Source organism: Tachypleus tridentatus, chromosome 12, assembly GCF_004210375.1.
Source record: "Tachypleus tridentatus isolate NWPU-2018 chromosome 12, ASM421037v1, whole genome shotgun sequence".
In the NCBI taxonomy this organism is placed as follows: Eukaryota; Metazoa; Arthropoda; class Merostomata; order Xiphosura; family Limulidae; genus Tachypleus; species Tachypleus tridentatus.
The window spans coordinates 3,976,546-4,001,769 of record NC_134836.1 but is presented as its reverse complement, the minus strand read 5'-3'; the positions used below and the strand labels follow the sequence as shown (position 1 = coordinate 4,001,769).

The 25,224-nt window shown below is 31.6% G+C and overlaps 1 protein-coding gene across 8 annotated transcripts in view; it reads right to left on the bottom strand.

Moving 5' to 3' along the window:
* Positions 1 to 25,224, bottom strand: part of LOC143235437 (cytohesin-1-like) — an 80,056-nt gene that overhangs the window by 12,973 nt on the left and 41,859 nt on the right. For 7 of the 8 annotated variants that reach the window (XM_076473591.1, XM_076473598.1, XM_076473592.1 and 4 more), the window contains 6 exons: positions 21,291 to 21,355; positions 11,659 to 11,725; positions 9,523 to 9,641; positions 9,241 to 9,321; positions 8,685 to 8,797; positions 2,000 to 2,148 (listed from right to left, as the gene is read on the bottom strand). In XM_076473591.1, the coding sequence (XP_076329706.1) occupies positions 2,000 to 2,148; positions 8,685 to 8,797; positions 9,241 to 9,321; positions 9,523 to 9,641; positions 11,659 to 11,725; positions 21,291 to 21,355 (594 nt within the window). Of the gene's footprint in view, positions 1 to 1,999; positions 2,149 to 8,684; positions 8,798 to 9,240; positions 9,322 to 9,522; positions 9,642 to 11,658; positions 11,726 to 21,290; positions 21,356 to 22,791; positions 22,837 to 25,224 lie in introns of all 8 variants that reach the window. The other variant, XM_076473593.1, reaches the window with a different exon arrangement.

Here is a 25,224-nt window from a genome sequence, read left to right as displayed (position 1 = left end):
ACAAAAATCACATTTTACTGAAATATTTTTAATAAAGATTTGTTTGTGAATAAATCGAGTCTGTTTCATTACTAGTCTGAGTGCAAAGTGATTTAATGTTATGATTAAAAAACACTATTCTTCAACCCCAAAATCTCAAATATTATTTGTAATCTCTAAAACCTCCTAAGTACATTTAAAATCTTTGTTTTCAATAAGACTTTATATTTTATTTTCTATACTCTAACTATGGTCTGTTACTTGACCAACATAGTAACTATCATAGAAAAATTAGAAAATGAATATAAATTATGTTGCTTTTTTTGTACTAGAATAACTACATATTATAAATGAAAATACAAATGTTTAGTCTAAGTAGTTTAAAGTCTTATAACTTTATATATATTTATTAATTTTTATTATATTGACCTTCCAGTCATGTCTAGCAAACATTACATAACTTGCATTGATGCAGTGCACATGCATTCGTTATGAATTCTATAACATAAAACTGATCTTTAATCTTTCTTGTCTTGAATGTGTTGTAGTGGACTAGTGTTTTTCTATTATACAGTCACATTTGAATTATTACACATTATATATATGTATATAGATTATTATTATTTAGAAATAAATTGAACTTATTTATCTTAAAATATAGAACAATATGTCAAGAAAAAGGCAAACAATTATTTCTTCTTGCCACAGTCATTGAATTCAGTTGCTGCTGGACAAAGGTTGATAAACCTTTTAAAATTTCTCATATAGAGGGTATCAAACACAATTCCTTTTCAGGTGTTATATAGTTGAATAACCAAAAAATCATAAATAACGATACTGATACCATAGAATTCCACTATAATTTATTAAGCTTAGTAACTAAAATGTATTTAGATTTTAAAAAATAAGAAACTTCAAGCAGACTAAACACACAATCTACCTTCTTAAAATCTTTGTTCAAAAGAACATGGTAGCTTTTTCACAGAATAAAATGGGCGAGAAAATCACTAGGGGGACATTTTAAGCTGCCAATGGATTATTCACATTACATATTGAAATAAGTGTATATAAGGGACTATTTTCAAAAATTGTAACAGGTGAACAGAACCACAGTGTTTGATTCAGTACACAAGTCATGTCTCAGCAAAATAAAAAGATATGAGGTTCTTATTTTATATTTTAGCTTGTCAATACTAGTAATTTCAGTTCCCAATTTGTAAAAAATTACAGACTTATTATTTTGACATCACAAATACTTAATTTTAGGCAGTGCTGCATTCAACATACCACATGACTCACTAAAATCTATATTTAAATCTGTTCTTTCAATATTTACTTTTACATTAAGAAATTAATTCACACATAATACCAAAGTTTGAATTATAATCTACAATTTGATTCCAAACTTGCTGACATAAATTCATAAAATAGTAGCTCAATAAAATTTTGAATGCAACTCAACAAATGGCCTTTGATACATGACCTCGTGAAAAGGTTAAAATAAAGTTCACTTTCACAAACTTAAAGTTAATATTGCAAAGTTAGTATTAAATAAAAAGCTACCTCTTTCAGACATACCATTATAAGTCAATGAATTAGTCAAAAATTCTGAAATAACCACCTATGTTTGATAGACCTGGGATAAATTGTAAAGAAATACAGCACTGAGTTATAATTAATTAAATTTTGAATAATCCTATAAATTCATCAAGCAATTTTACTTTTATATTCACAGACTTTCTTCCACATACCTTTAAATAATAATTTACTTAGATAAGTAATTAAACTTTCTTTTCCTAAATTGCATTCTGCCTTATTTATTCTTATTTGTTTTATTTTCTATAATACATCTTAGATTTTAAACATCATTTATTAATGTAAAAAGTTTGAATCACTGTGCTACTGATATCATGCTTCATATATGCTGAAATTTGAAATGTTTTATTATTTCACAAAATTCAAAGAGTATTTCACTAGCTTATGAATTTAATTCACTTCTCAATCCTGTAAAACTTCTCACCACTATTAGTTCTCGAGGAAGGTCTTGTCCATTGTTGATGCCTCGATTCATATTGATAAACTGTTCAACTGATGGTTTTTCCTTTACACTAGGATTGTGCAGTGATGTGTTTAACATGATGATGGCAAAGGAGAGGACATAGCATGTATCTAAAGTACCAAAGTAATATATTCTGTGACTTCTTTGTTGTTAGGTTTACAAGTAACTAACTACAGATATTTCTAAAAGTATATATGGGTATGTTATAACATATAATAATATTACAATATTTAATAATAAAATATATTTATATTTCTATATATATAATTAGATCAATAAAGTATAATAAAAAGATGAGTAACCTCAAAGTCTTTATTGATAAATATATCCTAAAAAAGGCAAACATTTTTCCTAAATTTATAAATTATTTGTGTTTCAATGTTTGATATGGAAATTTCCCACTTATCTAAATTATCTATAAGAAAATTCTATAAGAAACTTACTGTAAACAAAGTTATATACTAACTTGAATGCTTAACAACAAAGCTACTAATTAAATGCTGTAATATAATTCCTAATAAAATAGAGCTGGTATAAAATTCCAGGTGAAATGTATATAAGCATCTGTTTGAAACTCTTTTATGCATTTGTTTGTCATACATATTGTCAACAATTACATGAAACTACAGCTTATTATTATTTTTTTTTATTCAGTTTTAAAATACTTTTGTTTTATTTACTAATAACAACAGAAAAATAATTCCATAAAATTTATATACACGTTCTCTAAACAACTAACAAATAAAATAGCAAATACTCTTTAGAGATGCACTACGAACTTTAAATACCTATCCTTTAAACTTAATCCTAAGATTTGTTTCTCATTAACTCTCTCTATTCAGGCTTGGTCATTTTGACAGATCTTGTAACTACCACATTGCTATGAAACTTTACATATTATAACTTTGAACATAATAAATGTATCTTCACAAAATTTGGCAAACTTTTAGCAAACATTACAAGTCTGTCTTCTCAAAAAATCAGATACTTTCAAAAACATGTTAATAAACAATTTCCTCTGAATTCATTTTTGAAGCCTTTATTGAGCTCAGGTGGAAGGTGATTTTTGATGTTAAGAATAAAAATACTTTTTCCTATCTAACAGTTTTTCATATTTCATTTGCACAACCTCCTAAATGAATATCAAGTTTTATTCAGTAAATCTTCATATTTTATCTGTTATTTCCCCTTCTCTACCCTAACAATAACTGTATATAAGCTTCATCAACCTTCTAGCCTCAACATAACAAAAAACAACAAAATAATTCTAAATTACCCTTTTTTATTTTTATGATGACTCCATATCATAACAAACAATTACACACTATTTATTCTTTTACTTCTTTAAAGTTGCACTAAGTCCATTACAGAATGTGGTAAAAGTTATTTATTATGTGAGACTGCTTTGTATAAACATGCTTCCTCTATAAGTATTTTATTAATTATTTTTTTATTTTAGTTACTGTTATAATAATAAATAAAAATTATGCATAAAGATATAAAATTTAATACATCTATCCACAATCTTGTCTTTTTCAAGCTTTTATCCTCATATCCTTGATGCTAACTATATCTATAATTTTTAACAAGTGTTATCTCACAAATAATTTTAAGTTTAAATTTCTTATTCTGAAAATGTATTTCTAAAACATACTAGTCTCACAGGAGGAACTATTCTCATTTGGTGCTGCCCTCTATACATGAAAGTTTTCTTTATGCATTTCACAAGCCTTGTACACTTCCCTTGTTGGAATTAGCACATTCCAATGTGTTTCTCATGCAAATCATCAAGCATCATCTATTAACCAATAGTAGGATCACCTAATGCATGCAATTCCCTCTATCTTCCTTTACCGAACCTTCACTTCAAAGTTTGACACATGTAAACACCGAAGAAGTGGAAAGCAAGGGTGGAAAGTATAAGCAGAGGTAAATACCTATCAGAAGTACATTTTCAATACAGTACTTACTTCCCCTCGCAAGATTAGCTAGAATCCAACATTGAAAAGGAATCAGTGAGAGGGAACAATAAAAGTACTCCTGGAAGAATCCAAAGAATACCCCTGACCACGAATGAAGAAGATCTGGAGATCAAAGGGGAATCACGCCAATTCTTTATCTGTGTGTAGAAATTCATAAAAGGCAAGTGTGGAAACTGCAAGGTGTATAGTTGCTAAGGCACATCAGGCTGTACTTAGCAAGTCAAGTACACCCAAACTTCCTCTACATCAGTAGAGCACCACAACACTACTTGAGTGAATGGTTATATTCAACTTTTTAGCAGAAAGCATTCCTAAGAAAACCTCCAGCTGCTTGAAATTGGAAAGTGGTAAAAACTCCTATACTTCACTCAAAGGGGGTGAAAATGCATTAAAAGAGTCAGGAGGACCGTCATCACTTGAGATAGCGCAATGGATGACCACAATGAGGTACATGGTTCTGAGTGGACAAATTTATGAAACAACCACCAGCAATCTTGTGGAACACCCCATCTCTATGTTAACAATATGGAGCTTTAGATGAAAGCTCATGAGTCAACATAGTGTACAGTGTGGATTTTGCTGTTAAATAATACCTGCTCAGACACCACTTGCCACACAGCAGAATCTATGTGAAAAAGAGAAAATAAAGAACAAAACTTACCTGTTAAAGTAACATCAAAATCTAGAGCATAACCACAAGTGGAAGATAAAACCCAAACAAGAACAAAAGCAAGATGTGATGAAGATAATGGGAGATTAATGTATTGGGCATGATCCACATTCCAGCTTGGAGAATCTCCTTCGACAAACAACGAAGACAGGAAGCAAGGAAAAATGTGAGATGATGGATTTGATGGGAGAACAAACTGAACAAGGTACAGGATGAAGAAGGTAGAGAGTAGTAGGCCAAATAGAACAAAAGCAGATGCAACTCATAAGGGTGGAAAAGAGAAGATTATAGATGGAGGAGGACTGTCTTGAATGAAAATGATGGTTTGGTGCTCCCCAGAAGATAGTTGTGCATGCAATAAAACACCATAAGGCCCTGACAAAGGTCTGACCAAGGGTTAAAACAGGGAACAGAAGATATTGAAATAAAAATAAAAGGATAAATAACCTTTTTGAAAAGTCAGAGTCTTAGCAATAAAGGAACAATCATGATATGGGAGAAGATAGGCAGGATGAAAACAGTACAAAAAGTGATAATGGCAAATAAATGAGATCAGCAACATACACTAGACATGAGGAGAAGGAAATAGGTCTTAAGGGACAAATGAAACAAGGAACAAAAGGCAAGTGGTTCAAACAGAGGAGAATCAGGACATGAAGGACCACATTAATGTCCCATTCCAAAAGAGGAGGATGCCTAGGAGGCCTCTGAACTGGAAGGAATGCACAAACATAGGGCTAAAATCCCTATGGTATCTAGAGAAGCAGAATGTATGGGAAAGGACAGCCCTATTTTGAGAAGTTGAAGAGTCAAGTGAGAAATTCTGCTACCTGAGCCACTGAAGGCCTGAAGACAGGAAATTCCCTGTTAGCAGACCAAAAGCAGAATGATGGATGAATAGAAGTAGCTAACAGAAAGGTGACTCAACCCATAAAGCTAGATCTCCTTGCCAAGGACCACACAATAGACATACGTGAAAATGCAGGAAAGGGAGATTGGGATGAAGAGCGAAGGGTCGAGGTTGATACAGAAGGGAGGGAAGCAGGGAAAGATGGACTGGTGGTGAGAAGAGTAGACTTTGAAGCCTCAGAAGAACCCAACATGGAGTAGAGTGTACCAGAAAAATCTCATGATGAAGCAAACAAATTGGAAGGTACAAAGAAAGTATTTGTGAGAATACTCCTGGCTGAAAGCACTCAGAGAACCTGTAAATGCAGGATTGGAGATCAAAAGAGAGGCAACTTTGTATTGAGATCTGTAGCAAATGTATTTAATTGAAAAAGGCCTCAAAGTAGGCAAAAGTCTCTGAAAATGATCAGATCTAATGACCACTCCATAGAATATTTTTGGTCTTGACAATCCACTACCAGATCAACAACACCCAGCATGACATCTGATGAGATAAATGTAATGTCCTCAACCAATTACAGAAGATCCATGGTCCAGGAACAAAGATCTCTAAACCAAGTGTGCCCTTGGTGGTTGATATGAGCCACCATCATTGAGCTGTCAGAATGAACCATCACCAGATGGTGACAGGTGAAATGAAGGAAACGAGTTTACACTCAATGAACAGCCACAAGTTTGAGAAAATGATATGCAGGAGGACTCTGTCTACAGACCAATGGCTCAAAAGTTCATGGTGATCAACCCAAGACCCCATTCTTGAAGGGAAATGTTTATAAACAGATGGACATCCAGACAGTGACACATCTATTAACAAATGAACTTTGTTAAGCCACCAAAGCAGATCAACTCTCAAGAAAGATGGAAGGGAAAAGGTGGTGGAAAGAGGATCCCATGCAAGGTTCTATCATTCAGGAATTATCCACTGCAAGATCTCATGCAGTCACAACTAAGGATCAATGCAGTCATGGAAGACCACATGCCCAAAAGTAAGAGAAACTCTCAACCAATAAATGACCAAGCTGAGAGTGCACAGTGAACTAAAAGCTCTAAAGAACTGAGGTGTAATGGAGAAGGGAGAGCTTGACTGATGTTGAAGAAAACCCCAAGTGCACCAAATGTTGGGTGGGTTAAAGGCCTGACTTCTCCAATTTTATCAACCAGCACATTCTAGCTACTACAGAAGGGAGTTGGTGAGTATGATTTGATCAACTCCTGTTTATAATAAGTTAGAAGTAGACACGGTGAAACTGCAACCCTATAGTATTAATATGACAAGCAAAAGCTTGAACTATGTGAAAAAACACATAGATAAGTCCATGAAGAAACCCCAAAATTAGTAACCCATCCTACAATGAATGCACTGAAGACAAAGTTGGCAGTGAAGGGCTATTGGGATGTGTAGATAGGCATTGAAAACATCCATTTTTGTCCTACATAACCCCTAAAAAATCCCCATCTCAGTGAGAAAGGAACCAAAATGAACTTGGAGAGTATCATGAAGTGGTGTGACAAAATGATGACTGATCACCAAATCCCATGTTTTCTTGGTGACCATGAAAAGACAGGAGTAACACCTCTCCAAGGGTTGGTGAATCAAGTTGATAGCCCACTGCCAATGCAAATCCTGAACCACCTCTGACAGACATTAGTGAGTCACAGGATATGGAGAAATAGGAGGTGGAAAAATAAAAGTGACAAAGAGTTTCTCTGAAAGAATCTTTGTCATCCTCTGATCCTCAACAAAGGGTAGCCCTTTAAGAATAAAATTCAGCAATTGAACATCCACTGGTCCCAAACCTACCAATACTGGAGACGACTAATGATATGCAAGAGAACACCTCAATGACTATCCAGCTAGGAAGGCATGGGTGAAAGATGGGAGACAGGAATAGGAGGTAGGGAAGAATCAAATCGAAACAAACAGGCCAGCAAAAGTCAAAAGGGTAGACTGTCATCGAGTGGACAATACCTGTTGCTTCATGTTGTCAGGTAGAGTTCCTACCGATAAGATCCTAAGAACAAAGGAGCCATGTATGTTATGGTAGAGCTGAGGAGGAAATACAAGCCAAAAGGGAAAAGAGAAGATTAAGAGCATCAGTACAAAATCCCTCAGAATCTCTGTGGATAGCCTCTGAGAGGTGTACAGAAGACAAATACCAGAGAAGGGTAGTAAAAGTAATACACAGGCAAGAATAAAGCATATATGAGATTAACGTTAAATTTTCGAACATGTAATTTGTAAAATGCAACTGTCACATGATATATTAAATATTTTCTTTTTTAAATTAAAACTTATATAACATTGAAATTTGATTATAAACTATATTTGATTATCAACTTGAATGGCATACACTTGTTTAACTGATTTTTAAAGGTAATTATGTAAAAGACTGTGACACGTGCACTTTGATCCTTCCTTTGGCTCAAAAAACAATCATATTTTAAACTAATAATGAATTTTTATTTAGTAGGCCTAACAGCATTTTGATATTAGTTCCATTTATAAATGTCTAGAAGAGCAACTATTTATGTTCTTGTTTTCTTCCCTATTATATTAAAAAATGAATACTCACAATCAATTAACATACTGTTTTTTTTGCTGTTATTTTATACTTTTCTTAATATACATCAATATGTATACATACACACACAAATATTTTGTTACTGTTCAGGTGTTCATAATGCTTTACATTGTTTAACACTTATCAAAACAAATTATCAAACTATGTGAATTTACTTGATGACAAATTTAACTGACTGAAACTGTGTATTTTAACACTTTTTGTCTCCAGCCCTGACAACAGCAGCTGTGTTACCAAAATTAGTCAGCTGTTACACATAATAATAATTTTACCTTTCCTGCTGCCAAAAATGTCTTTTATATGTTTTCTTATCTTAATATACAAGAATAAAACAACTGCTATTTTCTTCATGCTTGTTGTGTTGTACAGCTAAATTTTATTTCTGATTTTAATACAGTAATTCATAAACTGGAAAGCTATCAGTGAGATATTCTCCTGTTACAAACAATATCAAACCTAAAAGTCAGCTTAAAATAAAAAAAGTTAATAAAAAAAACACTTACCAATATTACTAAAAACATCTGTGTTTAATTGACAATATCTTTGAGCAAATTTTTCCATCATCCTATCAATTTTCTGAGCTTCTCCAGGAAGACGAAAGCTCCACAGGAACTGCCTGTTTGATGATGTAACAGTTATTTCAATCTCTAAATCCCAGTTCTTTACACGCAAACTACTACTTTAAGGAATAACAACTGAGACTGTTAGTTTTAAAAATGTAATTATCAAAATATGAATATCAAGTAGATCAAGTTCAATGCACATAGAAAGCTACAAATTACTAAATAAGATACTGCTTCTATAACCCTCCATTAGAGTTGTTCAACTGTTCTATCTTAAAGTGTTTTATTGTTTGTTTGTTTAGAATTAAGCACAAACCTACACAATGGGCTATCTGTGCTCTGTTCACCATGGGTATTGAAACCTGGTTTTTAGTAGTGCGAGTCTGCAGACATACTGCTGTGCCACTGGGGACCACCTTAAAGTATAAATCTATTTCATAGTATGAGCAAGTTAAGTCTATAACATTTGACTGTTTTAACATACTAAGTGAAGTACCTCAAGGCCTGCACCAGAATTAAATCTGTAAAATCATGGAGCTCCACAAATGCATCTAAAACTTTCATGTTGAAATCATTCCTGGTCAGAAAAAGAAAATATACTCATATGAAAAATGATTTCAAACTTATAAACAGTATTCATTTAGACATAAGAACTGTCTCACTTTCAAAAGTTAAAAAATAATTTAATACATAAACCTAGTTAGTAATAAAATTAATAATACGAGAATTATTAGTATTTTTCAGTGCAAAAATTAAGGAATAATTTCATGTTACTTACCTCTCTCCTAAGTATTCTCCTATGGCTGTTTTGTTAAGTCCCTCTCCTTTGTAGAGAAACTGAGAAACATTTTCTGGCGTGTTTTGTAGTAACCCATGTTCAATAAGATATTCAATACCCTAGTGTAAACATTTGGTACACTTTTGATTAATGAACTACCCTAGACAAATTTTAATAGTGGTTGTTTAGTTAAAGTTTGACTTTCTATTATGTTTAAAGCTTAGCAACAATATCAATGAATTAGACAATTTTCCAATCACATGGAGATAATATTGCAGTTTTAACAGAATCACCCTAACAAAAAGAATGATTAATAAATGCTTCCACACTTTATACTTCACTTTCATATAACTATCAAAACAATTACTTATTTCACTTATGAGAGTAATTCTAAAGATATTAAAAATATCTACAACTAAGGTTAAAATTAAATTTGGTATCCTTTAACTTAAAATTACTTAAATAACCCAATTTTTTACACCTCATAATAGCTTTAGTTACTTTATTTGACATTTCAACATGTTCAGTTTCTTAAATGATTTCTTTATTGCATAGATATTTTAATACTAGTTAATTTTTTTAATATGTCAACTTGTACTTACACATCAATATTATTTTAAACTACATGAAACACTGTAAAGTACAATTAAACAACAGGTGTCAATAAGAGCTGAAATTGGTTTAAATCAGACTCAAATGATTATTTACACAACTATAGTTAACAAGACAAATACACCCTTCACCCACCATAAATGAAAGATGGTGACCACTGCTACACATTGACTAACATACTAATCAGAGTAGATTGTCAGTGTAAATTACTTTTGAAATGGTTACAGAAAGTTCTATGTATATCAACTTAAATGGTGATAAACAAAGGCATTTATATCATTGTACTACATTGTGGTAGTACACAATGTGGTATTATAATAGAATGGGCAGGTAAAAATATCAGGATGTGTCAAGTGACACTCATATCCAGTTGAAACAGTTAACAGTTTAAAGCAATCTACATTATCATTCACATAGATTTAACACTCCTACGAAAAGTGGGGCCTAATAGGCCCCAGAGCAACTTGAAAGGTTATTAATATTAGGCTAATAATCTTGTATTTAAATGAAATTGCCATTTTATTTAATGAAATTAAATCAAATTAGGCCCCACTTTTCATAGGAGTGTTAAAGTATTGTCTCTTACTCATCTGCACCATATACATTCTGTCAACAGAATTGCAATCCTGCTCACCTGCAACAAACACAAGCTTTAATACTGATCTAAATAATGCTATGTAGAAGAAAATTAACAAGGAATACAAGAAGTTTCTGAAGCCCAAGCTTTCCATGAAATAAATAATTGGAACTGCCACAAACTAACTGATCTAAATAATGCTATGTAGAAGAAAATTAACAAGGAATACAAGAAGTTTCTGAAGCCCAAGCTTTCCATGAAATAAATAATTGGAACTGCCACAAACTAACTGATCAAAATAATGCTAGGTAGAAGAAAATTAACAAGGAATACAAGAAGTTTCTGGATCCCAAGCTTTCTATGAAATAAATTACTGGAACTGCCACAAACTAACTTCTTCATTAAAAAAATATTCCTCATAGCTATAATTTCTGTATTCTACATAGGATCATATATTCTCTTTGATTGATGTGTTAAAGCATAGTTTTGAAGAACGTAACCATTAACATTGGATATTAAATACATATTTGCTGTGTTTATTACACCTATATTCAAAATCATAAAGCACTGAAAACATATTCCTAAACCATATATCCATTTTAGGTCCTTAATGACACATGCTTCACCTTTATCTCCTCTATGGACTTTACAAAGCTTAGTACCAGATGTTAAAAACAACCTGATGTCTTCTGGATAATTTCATAAAAAAACCAAAAACTAATATTATTATAATTTATATTTAACATTTTTATTTATTTATTCTGTAATCATCTATTTAAAATGTATACGTACATAATCATAAACAAGCACATAAAGTAAATGTGACCACCACATGAGTAAGATGACCTTTCAAATATAATAACCTTTTTCAAAAAGTAAATGATAGAAACCTGTTGAAAATATGCACAAAATATAACATACAAGATAATTTTCATGTACTTTCATACCTTTTTGGGATCCATATTAAATTTCTTCTTCCCTATAGATAGCTCCTTTGTTTTTGTATTGGATTTACTAAAAAGTAATAATACAGTAGCATTTATATTTTGAAAAAAAAAAAAAAAAATCCTATCCCATGTTTCCAGATATAGAAATCTGGAATTATATATCTGCTTTTCAAAATATTTTAGTAACCACTGCTATGACGAATTTGTGCACACAATTATGTCTCATACAATTGACTCCTACCTATGATTACCAAGGTGCAGTTAACAATGATAATAATAATAACAATAATAAAAAAGTCCTTAAATAGATAAATCAAATACAATCTTTCACACAACAGTCTACTACATAAAGATACAAATATATGTAGAATTATTTTTAATATTAACAGTCTATCTCTTGTAAGTGCTGAATCTCAACATTATAAAAACAGTGCTATCCTCCAAACTTCAAGTTGGTTAGTAATATATATTTGGAATGTAATATTCTTTCTCTGTACCTATCTATTACACACAGAAATATAAGAAAAGGTTGTTAGCTGCTAAATGTTCTATTTTTCTTCATTACTAAATGTAGATTTAGTCTAAGTTTACTTTTGAAACTCAAGAAAAGGTTGTTAGGTACTAAATGTTCTACTTTTCTCTATTACTAAACGTGAATAGTTAGAGCTCTACATACTGAAACAGAATTCAACTTAGTGTGTCACTTAATCTACATTCACATTTCCATATTCTACTCAGATATGAATATACTTAGTATTAAATAACTTAATCTCTTTGATACTTACCAAAACCTCAAATACAAAACATATTTAGAGCAAAACAGATCTGACTATTAAACTGTTTTAATGTAATAATTTAAATCAACAGAAAATATAAGGAAAACCAGGTTCAATTACTATATATTAGTGAAATGATACATAGACAACTACAAGGTGTTCAGAAAGTCACTGTGTAGTTATATATTTATTAACAGACATGTTTCATTATAGAATACAGGAGGTAAATATGAATGACAATTATAAACAATGTTGAAAGTGACCCCCATTTGTATCAATACAGGCTTGGATCCTTCTTATTTTGTTTCTAAACACCACTATCAGACTGAATGAACGCTGTTATCGCTGCTTTCAAAACTGCACAGTGACTTCAGTGATGTCGAGAAAACCCACTTGTAAAGAAATATATATGCAAAAACGGCTCGTTTGGGTTGAGAAAATATTTTACATAGAAGAGTGAACAACGTTTCGACCTTCTTTGGTCATCGTCAGGTTCACAAAGAAAGAGGTAACTGACCGAAAGCTGACCACATGTTTGAAAGGGGTTGTGCAACTGAGTGTCGGAACGTAGAGGGTGGTGTTAGATGTTTGAATATATAATTTTATTTTATTTTATTATATTAATATAGGTATAAAGGTGTTCCCTTATACTGGTTTATTTTGGGTTTAAGTTGTTGTATAAGTAAGGCTTCTTTAATATTGCGTTTGTTTATGTTTGTTTCTTTATTTAGTATTTGAGTGTTTTCTATGGTTATGTTGTGTTTATTTGACTTGCAGTGTTCGAAAACGTGTGAAGGTGACTTTTTATGTTCTTTGAATCTGGTTTCCATTTTTCTACTTGTTTCTCCAATATAGAAGTCGTGGCAGTTATCACATTGTATTTTATAAATAATGTTGGTGTGGTGTTTGTCAGTGTAGTTTTTACATAGTATAGAACTCAGTTTTGTGCCTGGTTTTTGAATAAATTTGGTATTAACTGGAATGTCATATTTTGTTACTAGTTTTTGCCAAATGTTGGTTATTTGTCTGCTGATGTCAGGAATGTATGGTATGCAGCAGTATATGGTTTCGTGAGTTTTTGATTCGTGAGATATATTTACTTTTGTTGGTTGATTTTGCTTTCTGTCTAGGTGTGTGCGTATAATGTTTTCTACGGTTTGTGGAGGAAATTTATTGATGTTGATGAAGTATTGTTTTATCTTGTCTAATTCATCGTTAATTTTATCTGGTGAGCACAGTTGTGATACTTTCTACAGAAAACAAAAACAAAGAAACAACCAAAAACAACAAACAGAAAGAAGACAACTTAGATAATTTTATTGACATCCAACAACCAAACTTCCCAGGTAAAATTAAAAATTTATATTTTCCAGAAACACCTAAAAACAACATCTTAAATGATTTTTTCAAAGAATTTTCTCACAAAACCATCAACATAATTTCACAAAACAGAAAACTAAAAAACAACCTTACAAAAAAAGACATTAATTCCATTAAAAACCTAAAACAAGACAAAAACTTAAAAATTCTAAAAGCAGATAAAGGTAACGCTATAGTCAACATGAACACGAATGAATATATCCAAAAAATGAAGAACATCCTATCAGACACGAACAAATTTAAACCAATACACACAAATCCAACAAAGACACACGAAATGCAACTAAACAAAATACTACTAAAAACGAAAAAAGCCAACACAATTTCACAAACACTTTATTCCTACCTCATTAAAACCGACTCACGCACACCACAAATATACGGCATCCCCAAACCTCATAAACCAGATTGTCCATTACAACCAATAATGTCCACATATGAATCGTTTAATTACAATCTTGGTAAATACATAGCATGGGCATTCTCCAAATATGTAACATCAGCCAGCTCATTCATCAAAGACTCTTTTAATTTCAAGTCTAATCTAAATCAACTTAATCATAAAGCCTTAATGGCCAGTTTCGATGTTATATCCCTATTTACAGAAGTTCCAACCACTGAAGCCTGCAAGATAGCCTTAGAAAACTACATCCAAGACCCTAACCCAACTACAGACATTCCCAGTAACCAATTAGCAACCCTCATAGAATTCACCACGACAAAGACAAACTTCATGTTCAACAACCAAAACTATATACAAACAAAGAAGAGTATGTAATAGCATTTCAAGCATACTATGTTTGCCGTATCTATTGCCGATGACACGTTGCTCTCAATTCAGAGCTCATTATACCGATTAGGACACAATATATACAAAATGGAATAAAGAATGTAGTGTTAAAAATATAATAGGCCAAGTACTAATGTATTATGAGACATCTAATTATTGTAGTCATTCTTTGACAACTTACAAAAATTCATTGTTGCTTTTTTACACTAATACCGATAAATGTTTAAATGGTAATACTAGTGTTTCATTAACCTCGATTCCCTCAGTAGCATAGTAGTCTGCGGACTTAAAACAATAGAAACTGGGTTTTGATACTCGTGATAGGCAGAGCACCGATAACCCTTTGTGTAGCTTTGTGCTTAATAACGAACAAACAAACACTAATCTGAAGATAGTTTTTCTTATAAATAACTTTACTGGTGTTAACTTATTTTATCTGTACTGATTTGATTTTATTATTTTTAAACACATCATTAATTCTTTACTACTCTTTTGTTATTTTTATGTGCATAGATTTTACGTTTCCCTGTTTTGACTGCACAATCCTGCTACGGTCTCTATAGCAAAACTGTAACACGTGTGTTGTCGTCCGTCTTAAAGTTAAATCAAAGTTAGTGACATACACATCACTATCTGAATAATGGACTTTCATTGGTCACCACCCGTTGCTACATCACTACCTGAGTAACAGGCTTTTATTCATCACCCTCTGTTGTTACATTGCTACTAGAGTAACGGGCTTTTATTCATCACTATCTATTGTTACATCACTACCTGAGTCACGGGCTTTTATTAGTCACCATCCGTTGTTACGGAAGATTGCATAAAGCTATGTATATTCTTGTGTGACGCTTTTCTAGTGACAGAGAGCTAATACTTAAAGCAAACTTTTTAATTTTGTATATTTTGGAAGCAATGACATATTTCATTCTGGCTTTAGAGTTATGTTATTAACAGTGTTGGTTAAAATGTTTAATACACACATGCATATATTTATTATTTTGGTTTTCAATGGGAAAGAGGTAATTTTAAAAACTTAAGGCATTAAAATCTGGGATTCGATTCCCTGCGTTGGAAACAGCAGATAGACGAACATGACTTTGTTCTTAAAATGGTTTAATCATTAATATTCTATTATCTTATTTTACTCTCACAAGGATAATTTTGCATTGTAATCTTAATATGTGAATGCGGGACTAATCTTAATATCTTAATTTGTCGTAATCTCGTGTATTATTATTGATATTACGAAGAAAGTATCGCTAACAGCGATCGGTATTCATCTGACAAAAGAATGCATTGTATTACATTCAGGTTCAATCTCTGCTTCTAGTAACAATCTCTCCTTGATTTATTATCTTCAAGTTCAATCTCTGTTTCTAGTAACAATCTCACAATCTCTAATTGATTTATTACCTTCAGGTTTAATCTCTTTTTCTGGTAACAATCTCTTCTTCATTTATTACCTATGGGTTCAACCTGTGTTTTTAGTAACAATATCTCCTTTATTTATTACATTCAGGTTCAATCTCTGTTTCTACTAACAATCTCACAATCTCTAATTGATTTATTACCTTCAGGTTTAATCTCTTTTTCTGGTAACAATCTCTTCTTCATTTATTACCTTCAGGTTCAACCTGTGTTTTTAGTAACCATCTCTCCTTGATTTATTACCTCATTTATTATTGTTGTTTTTAATCTTGGTGTCTGACATCGGCTCTTTACTGGTTCACATATTAAACATTTACGAGTTTTTTCTAGCGTCACTTAGTATTATTTATTTATTATCCTTTAATTTGAATTGCACTTCATGTGTCCTTACCCATTTAATTTTTTTCTCATCATAAATGAACGCATAGCCATCTTCTGTCAAAACTGTAATTGTTTGGGTGGTAGCGGTGGTCAAGAAACAGTTTTGTTAAATTAAACTTCGTTTTATATATAAAGTCAAAATTATGATCAGAGGAAGATAACATTCTTATTGTTTAATTTTCAACACTCGTACGTAAAACTTCAGTTTGTGATGAAAAGGAAAAGTAAATGAAAAAAAAAAGCTTACAGTAGTTTTAAGCTACTAAACAAGTTTATACTAACCAATTAGAAAATACCAGTTTGTTTTTAATGTTTCAGGGTATTTAATGTATCACCTGCTCTTACTAACAAAGAGGATTGTGAAGAAATACTCAGTTGTGTCGAACGCCTTTTATTATGTGTTATAAGGTCGTGCAAACTGTCAAATGTTTTCCTTCTTATCATACGATTTTGTGGGAATTTGCATAAATTAACCTCTTTTACCAGCAAATTCGTGACTGTTTAAACTTATGCAAAACTTTTATTAAACATTCAGATAACTATAAAAATTCAACCGTTACACAAATCCTAAACTACTATTGTCTTCTGTTATTGACAACAAATTTCGAGAATTAACTATAATTAAAAGTATATATTAAAACGTTGAGTTAAACTCATGAAATATAAGCGTAATACATGTCAAAATTAATTGTTTGGGGCATATAAATTCGTCAGAAGCGAAAAAGCAATAACTTTTACAATAAAATAAACAAAAACTGCATTAGAAATACTCATAAGTCACGAAATAGCGGAATACAGTAATACTATTTGCAAAATAAACAAAAACTGCATTAGAAATACTCATAAGTCACGAAATAGCGGAATACAGTAATACTATTTCGTAACTTATGAGTATTTCTAATGCAGTTTTTGTTTATTTTGCAAAAGATTAGAATGAAATTGAAAATAAATATCTCCAGTAGAGTGTATGTCTTCCACGTTTTGACTGACTGCCAGTTTTGTAAGTCCACGTTATTGACGAATGAGGGAAGTCATGTTGGTGGATTATAATAAATAGACTTCAGCATGAAAGTAAAGAAATCTGCTAGCAACTTAACAGTTATTAACTTCGTATACAATAAGAGGCCACATAATTTTCTAGTTACAAAAAAAAAGAATATAATATATGGGCAGCAAAAGAAATAGCTCTAAATTTACGTGACATTTCTGGACGAAATACCACCAGAAGATTATATTTTGAATTTATTTTATGGTGAATGAAAATATCGCAAAAATTAATCGCTAAAGCAAACACAATGTGAGACAACTAGGACAAACAGTCCTGGCTAATTTTCGAAAGAAATGCTTCACAAAATGATGGAAAGAAGATAAAATTTCACATGCATATGAATCTACTATACTAAACTTCATTTTACCTTGAAATCCTCCATTTTTGATACTTTAGATGAAATAATAATAACAAGGGATAATAAAGGTTTATGTTACACCATAGCGTAGGACACATAATAATTTGATTAAAAACACAAAATTGTGTGTTTTTCTTACGTTTATAAGTTATTGTTATGGATTCAGTGGTAATTGTGCTTTAAATTAATAAATACTACACTTGCATCTAATAAATATATATATCGCTTCATAACGATGTAAAAAAGTCACGTCTAAGTTACAACTACCACCTATTCAAAATTATGTAAAAGGATTGGTTTGTTTTTAATTTCTCGCAAAGCTACACAAGGACTATCTGCACTAGCCGTCCCTAATTTAGCAGTGTAAGACTAGAAGAAAGGCAGCTAGTCATCACCTTCCACCGCCAACTCTTGGGCTACTCTTTTACCAACGAATAGTGGGATTGACCGTCACATTATAACGCCCCCACGACTGGGAGGGCGAGCATGTTTAGTGCGTTGCGGATGCGAACCCGCGACCCTCAGATTACGAGTCGCATGCCTTAACGAGCTTGGCCATGCCGGGCCTCATAATAAGATAATTAATTTCTAGTTAATATAGATACAATTCACTTAACAGGTAGCTAGCTAACACTGTATTATTATTTCTTCGTTGGCCATATGATGAAGTTGTATAATGTCTTCATAAAAATACTATGTCCGATATGAATCCACAGAAGTTACGCGGTTTGTAATGTTTGAAATCCACGAATGTTCCTGGTCAAGTATCTGAAGTTCCCAATTAATAACTATTAATCTCAATTATAGCTTCCGAGGTTTATAGTAGTAAACCAATAATATATACTGATGCACCAGTTGAGCAATACCTTAGTGCTTTCGTTAAACATTTATTGTTGATTATTACACTCGGAAATCTTTTATATATTTTGGGAACAGACAGGAATTTAGCATTATATATTTATCTTTTTAAGTTGCATGCATTTCTAAATATAAATTTTACTTATACAAACGTCCACATTAAAATAAATTTGTAAATCCGTTACACAACTCACTCCTGAAGATGACATTGCAAGGTTGAAATATGTAGAGTCAACTTTTTAGTGGTTACAGATTTGCCTTAATTTAAAAATTTTAATTGTGCTTCTGTTTTAATGTTGTGTATAGTTCGTTATTTAGAACCACTCGTTTTAATGGGTGCAAAAAGACTAGTCTTTACTCTGAAACAGAATAATGGCGTGTTTCATATTGACAGGATTGTGATGGACTACATGAAGGTCATGACTTTACCACTCAGAAGTTCAAATATAAAACAGTAGAACACCTCTGGATCTTAGCTGGGTGGCATGCATATCAATTTATCAAGTAATGACATGCCGTGATGACGAGAAAACCCACTTGCAGAGAAAAATATATATGTAAAAACGGCTGATGTGATATGAGAATTTTTTTAATGTAGAGGAGCGAACAACGTTTCGACCTTCTTCGGTCATCGTCAGGTTTATAAAGAAAGAAGGGGTTGTGTAATTGAGTGTAGGAATGTAGAGGGCGTGCCTAGATGTTTGATTACATTTATTAATATAGGTATAAAGGTATTCCTTTGTATTGGTTTATTTTGGGCTTGAGCTGTTGTATAAGTAAGGCTTCTTTAATTTTGCGTTGTTTATGTTTGCTTATTTATTTAGTATTTGGGTGTTTTCTATGGTCATGTTGTGTTTATTTGACTTGCAGTGTTCGAAAACGTGTGAAGGTGACTTTTTATGTTCTTTGAATCTGGTTTCCATTTTTATACTTGTTTCTCCAATAGTTGGCAGTTATCACATTGTATTTTATAAATAATGTTGGTGTGGTGTTTGTCAATGTAGTTTTTACATAGTATAGTCCTTAGTTTTGTGCCTGGTTTTTGAATAAATTTGGTATTAACTGGAATGTCATCACTATGCTGGTACAGATTGTAGACGACATGATTGCAAGATTCACATCTACAGAACACACATTTAATTTTTTCAGTCACATTAATTCTATACATCCCAACATTAACTTCATATGTGAACAGGAAGAAAGCAATCAATATCATTTTTTATCCTCAAAATTACAAGAACCGATACACAATGTGAAACAGAAATCCACCAAAAAGGTCACCCATACTGGACTATACATTCCTTGGGACTTAGCACATAAAACAAGACAAAAACTCAAGATACTAAGAAACCAAATGAACTCAGCCATAAAACTATGCTCACCAGATAAAATTAACGATGAATTAGACAAAATAAAACAATACTTCATCAATATCAATAAGTGTCCTCCACAAACCGTAGAAAACATTATACGCACACACCTAGACAAAAAGCAAAATCAACCAACAAAAGTAAATACATCTCATGAATCAAAAAATCAAGAAACCATATACTGCTGCATACCATATATTCCTGACATCAGCAAATAACCATCATTTGGCAAAAGCTAGTAACAAAATATGACATTCCAGTTAATACCAAATTTATTCAAAAACCAGGCACAAAACTGAGGTCTATACTGTGTAAAAACTACACTGGCAAACACCACACCAACATTATTTATAAAATACAATGTGATAACTGCCACGACTTCTATATTGGAGAAACAAGTAGAAAAATGGAAACCAGATTCAAAGAACATAAAAAGTCACCTTCACACGTTTTCGAACACTGCAAGTCAAATAAACACAACATAACCATAGAAAACACTCAAATACTAAATAAAGAAAGAAACGCAAAATTAAAGAAGCCTTACTTATACAACAACTTAAACCCAAAATAAACCAATATAAAGGAACGCCTTTATACCTATATTAATATAATAAAATAAATAAAATTATATATTCAAACATCTAACACCGCCCTCTACGTTCCGACACTTAGTTGCACAACCCCTTTCAAACATGTGGTCAGCTTCCGGTCAGTTACCTCTTTCTTTGTGAATCTGACGATGACCGAAGAAGGTCGAAATGTTGTTCGCTCTTCTATGTAAAATACTTTCTCAACCCAAACGAGCCGTTTTTGCATATATATTTCTGCACAGTGACTTTTCGAACACCCTGTATATAAGGATATTAAAATTATAATATTGATAATATCAGAGCTGTTTATTTATTTCATACTTCCCTAAAGGGGTTTGTTTCAAGAACTTTAAAGTTCACAACAGATTTTCTTTTAAAAAAGAGGGGCTTTTGATATTTAAACTTACTTCATTGATAAACACACACAAGTATTTCTATATCTTAGATACAGCTACATACAAACACACAAAATTACTAGCAGATCTATGTGTGTTGTACTGATTATGCTAAACAGTGACAGTTTATAAAACAGATTTGCATATTGATGTATATGCTAAACAATTCCATTGGTTAGATTACTTTAGTATGATTATTTTAAAAAACACTTTTTAAAATAGTACAAAATGATACTGCAAGTAAAAATAAGTTACCTTTCCTCTTGTGCTTCAAGTCTCTCCATCTCTGCAGTAACTTCTGCAATTTCATCTTGCAGTTGCTAAAAGAGACAAAAACCAGATGTCAGAGGAAGTTTGTGAGGTGCAATTTTTCACTTGACAGCTAAGAGGAAAGTTATGGTCAGTGATAAGAGAAACAGTTTTATTACTGCTAAAGATAATTCATATTAAAAAATATCAAAAATTACATATTCCAAGTAAAAATCATTCTTAATTAGTATCAGATGGTGTGCAGAATAATCCTAAACGTGTGTCAAAAAATTGAAAGACTTCTCAAAAATACTTTAACACAAATTCAGATTTTAGATAATTATTTTACATATGATGGTAAAACTTCACAGAATGCTAAAATCCAGGGTTTAATTTCCCACAGTGGATTCAGCAAATAGCCCAATGTGGCTTTGCTCTAAATCAAAGAAACAAACAAATGGTTCATGGCTATAATCTTTGGATAAAACATAAAAATGTTATCTTACTGACTATCATATAAATCAGTCATTTTTAAATAGGTCTAAATTTTTAAGTAAGCTGACTTCTTAATAAGGCAGGGTGTTGCCATATTAAGAAGTCCTACAAAAGACTTTCTTTTACACAAGAGGTTGAAACTTGCATTATTAATATTTCCTAAAATAAAGATCTGAAATCTAAATATAATTACTATACAACAACATGAAGCATGCTACTCCTATAAAACTATAAATAAGTGAACTGCATGTACAAAATACAAATAAATTAAGCATGTGCTTCAAGACCAAATAATATATCTCAAATGTTAGTTTTAACACAAATTTGTTATAAATACAAAACGGAAAAATTAAGAGGAATGTGTGAAAAAATAACCCACAGTTTAAAATACTTTATCACACATTTTATGTATGTTGGTTTCTAATGGTTTGCCGACTGAAGAATGAAATTAAATAGATAAATACTGCTTTAAATAATCCTTTTATCTTTCATTTTGGCTTGTTGGACAGCAACTCGTGAGCAACTCAAGTTTATATGATTTCATCACAAATGTTAGGCTTCAAAATTTATATTGTTTTTATTACAAAAAATACAGCAAGTTTTGTAAGAAGGTAGTCAAATTCACTTTTTCCTAGGTACCTATTGTACTATGTCATCTGTCTAAGACAGGCACCTTCTCATACAAATTATTTTTGTAAAGATAAATATTGCATGAAAGTGGATAGTGATCCTTTTTACTGGTGGGACAAGTGATAGCTTGAATATATAGCCTCCTTTATTTTTCATTGGGAATGACCAACAGTAATAGTGAAGAACAGCATTATTGATTTGTATATATATATAATACTATGTTTTCTCAGTCTGGAGCAGTTCTTTCCAGAGATTAAATTCTTCATTCAAAGTTTTTAAAACTACCTACAAAAGTGTCACAAAGTATTAATTTTGTTTCTCTTAGTAAGAATAAATAATGTTTCACAATTCCAACAAAGTCACAGGACAAAGCAAAGTTTACCTCTACATAATGTTTTCTCCCTAACCTCCTGTTATTTTGCAGAACCTACCAAATTATTCAATAAAAATTAGTGCATCTGTGAATACCATATCATTAAAAGGTTAACCTATTTATCATATACGTGTCTACTAACACCCATAATATCCAAGAGAGATTTACAAGTACAACTGTTTTTTTACATTAAAATATAACACATAACATAAAGAAAATACATTATCCATACATTGCTATTAAACTGCATTGTTAATATTCAAAACCAGACTGAAATATGAACCAAACTAAAGCAAACCTATTAGAAGTATGGTATTTATAAAAGCACACTTTGCAACACCAGAACTCATTATTAGCAGTCTCAAGGATTTAATAACATGAGCATGCAAGTTAGCTAAATTAAATTAACCAGATTTCCTCTAATAATGCTCTTTTGTTTTAAATCAATGTGTGTGTGTGTACATATATATATATTACAAAAGAAGACAAAGGGGAGTTAATTTTACCCACCTGACTCATCCCAGATAAAATTTTGTGGGAGAACTGATTGGTAAAAGAAGAATGGGCAACTGGCAAATCAAGTAATAACAAATGTTTTATCTATTATTATTTTTTTCCATCTTAACTACGTATATTAAATTTACTTAATTCAATGTAAATTGCGTGAAAGAACCTTTTTATGGTTTGTTTCTAGTATTCCAACAACAAAGCCAATCCTGTATAGTGTGGCTCCATGCTGATGTCATACAACATGAGTTAATATTACCAGTCACTACACCAAACAACTTTATTTTTTGTTAGCAATATATCATTATTATGAAGTTACATTTTAAGTTTAAAAAAAGGAAAGTATTCGCTGCATAAACTAAATGGATGTTATAATATAACAATATAAATACTAGGCTGTCACAAAATTGTTTTTCACTGTTTTCATTAAACACTTGGTTTTTTCAGTCCACTAATAGATAAATCATTCCATTATCTGCACACATTTACAGTATTTAATACAGTTTTTATGGTGTTTGATCATTTTTACACTGGTAAAAAAAATATGGTCAACAATGACCAACTTCCTAAACATGTGATAGAACGTTTAAACATTTTTACTGATAATAAAACAGTCCCATCTACATTTTATATGTTACAATCCAACTTTTTAACACTCTTCATTACCCTTAGTCGAAAGAAGTAGTTTGTACACACAAACGCGTGGAATAACGCCTCACTTTTAAGTACTTAAAAAAATATGCATATCCGGTGTTATAAGATGTTAACACGTGTTAAGCAGTAGGAGATTTCATTCGCTAATCCTAGGAAACGACAAGTCATTGAACTTCAAAACCTAAACGTGAAGCAACCAGAAGTTTAAATAGAAAAAACTGCAGATCGGGATAGCGTCTTAGACCAGCATCCTTATTATCCCAACACCTCTACATCGAATAATCTACGAAGCCATTAAATGATGCGTAATATTTCACTGAAAGGATCACGGATCGTCAGTCGATCAACAATTTTACAGTGCTCACACAGTTTAGCATATCACGTTAACACTTAAATCACGGAGAAATGATGAGGTACACTCATCTTAAGCCACAGTATGGGTTAGAATATGGCAGCAGACCCAAAGGAGTTTTAAGTTCTTACAATATGAATAATTACTATAAATAACTTTCAAACTATATTTGAAATAGTAGATCTATCATCATTCTCGTTATTTTCTCGTTCCTGGAACAGTAATGGAATCTGTGAAGATATTACAGATGTATTTTGATATATTTCACCATGATGTAATTTTAAAATGAAAGGTGACAGACTATAAGCTTACAATTGCTGGATTTAGTGGAGCCAGGAATTAAAGAAACACGTGAAACATCTTTCAGTTTGAACAATAGAAAGGCCTTAAAGATTTTACGTAGTGATTTCTTGATAGGCGTTGTACTAACGCATAAAACTTGGAGAGAAAAAACAAACATTTTTATGCCTCTTTATCACATCTCACAAACGTAGAGTAAATTACTTCAAATTATTGGAAAAATTACCTTTTATAAAATACAGTAGAGCGCCATTAAGCCGCGGACCAGTAAACCGCGAAATCAAGTATCAGGTACTGGTTGCAATTTCATCGTAATTAACATCTCAGTAAATTAGCGCACACAGACTAGTCCTTAATTATTCTTTTACGCTCTAACAGAAGTTGAAAATATTATTTTTAATGATAGCATTATGTAAACTTTTATGTAATAATTCTACTGAAAACGTTACAATTTGAAATAAGAATAAAGAATAAATCGCAGATTATAAATAACAAAAATATTTTAAATTAATTAATTTATTCATATTTTAGTAATTGTCGTTCCTATTTCAAACTCTGCTGCTTCTGAGGTTACAAAACTATAACCTGTATAAAATATTTAATCTGTAATATTTATTCACCTGACATCA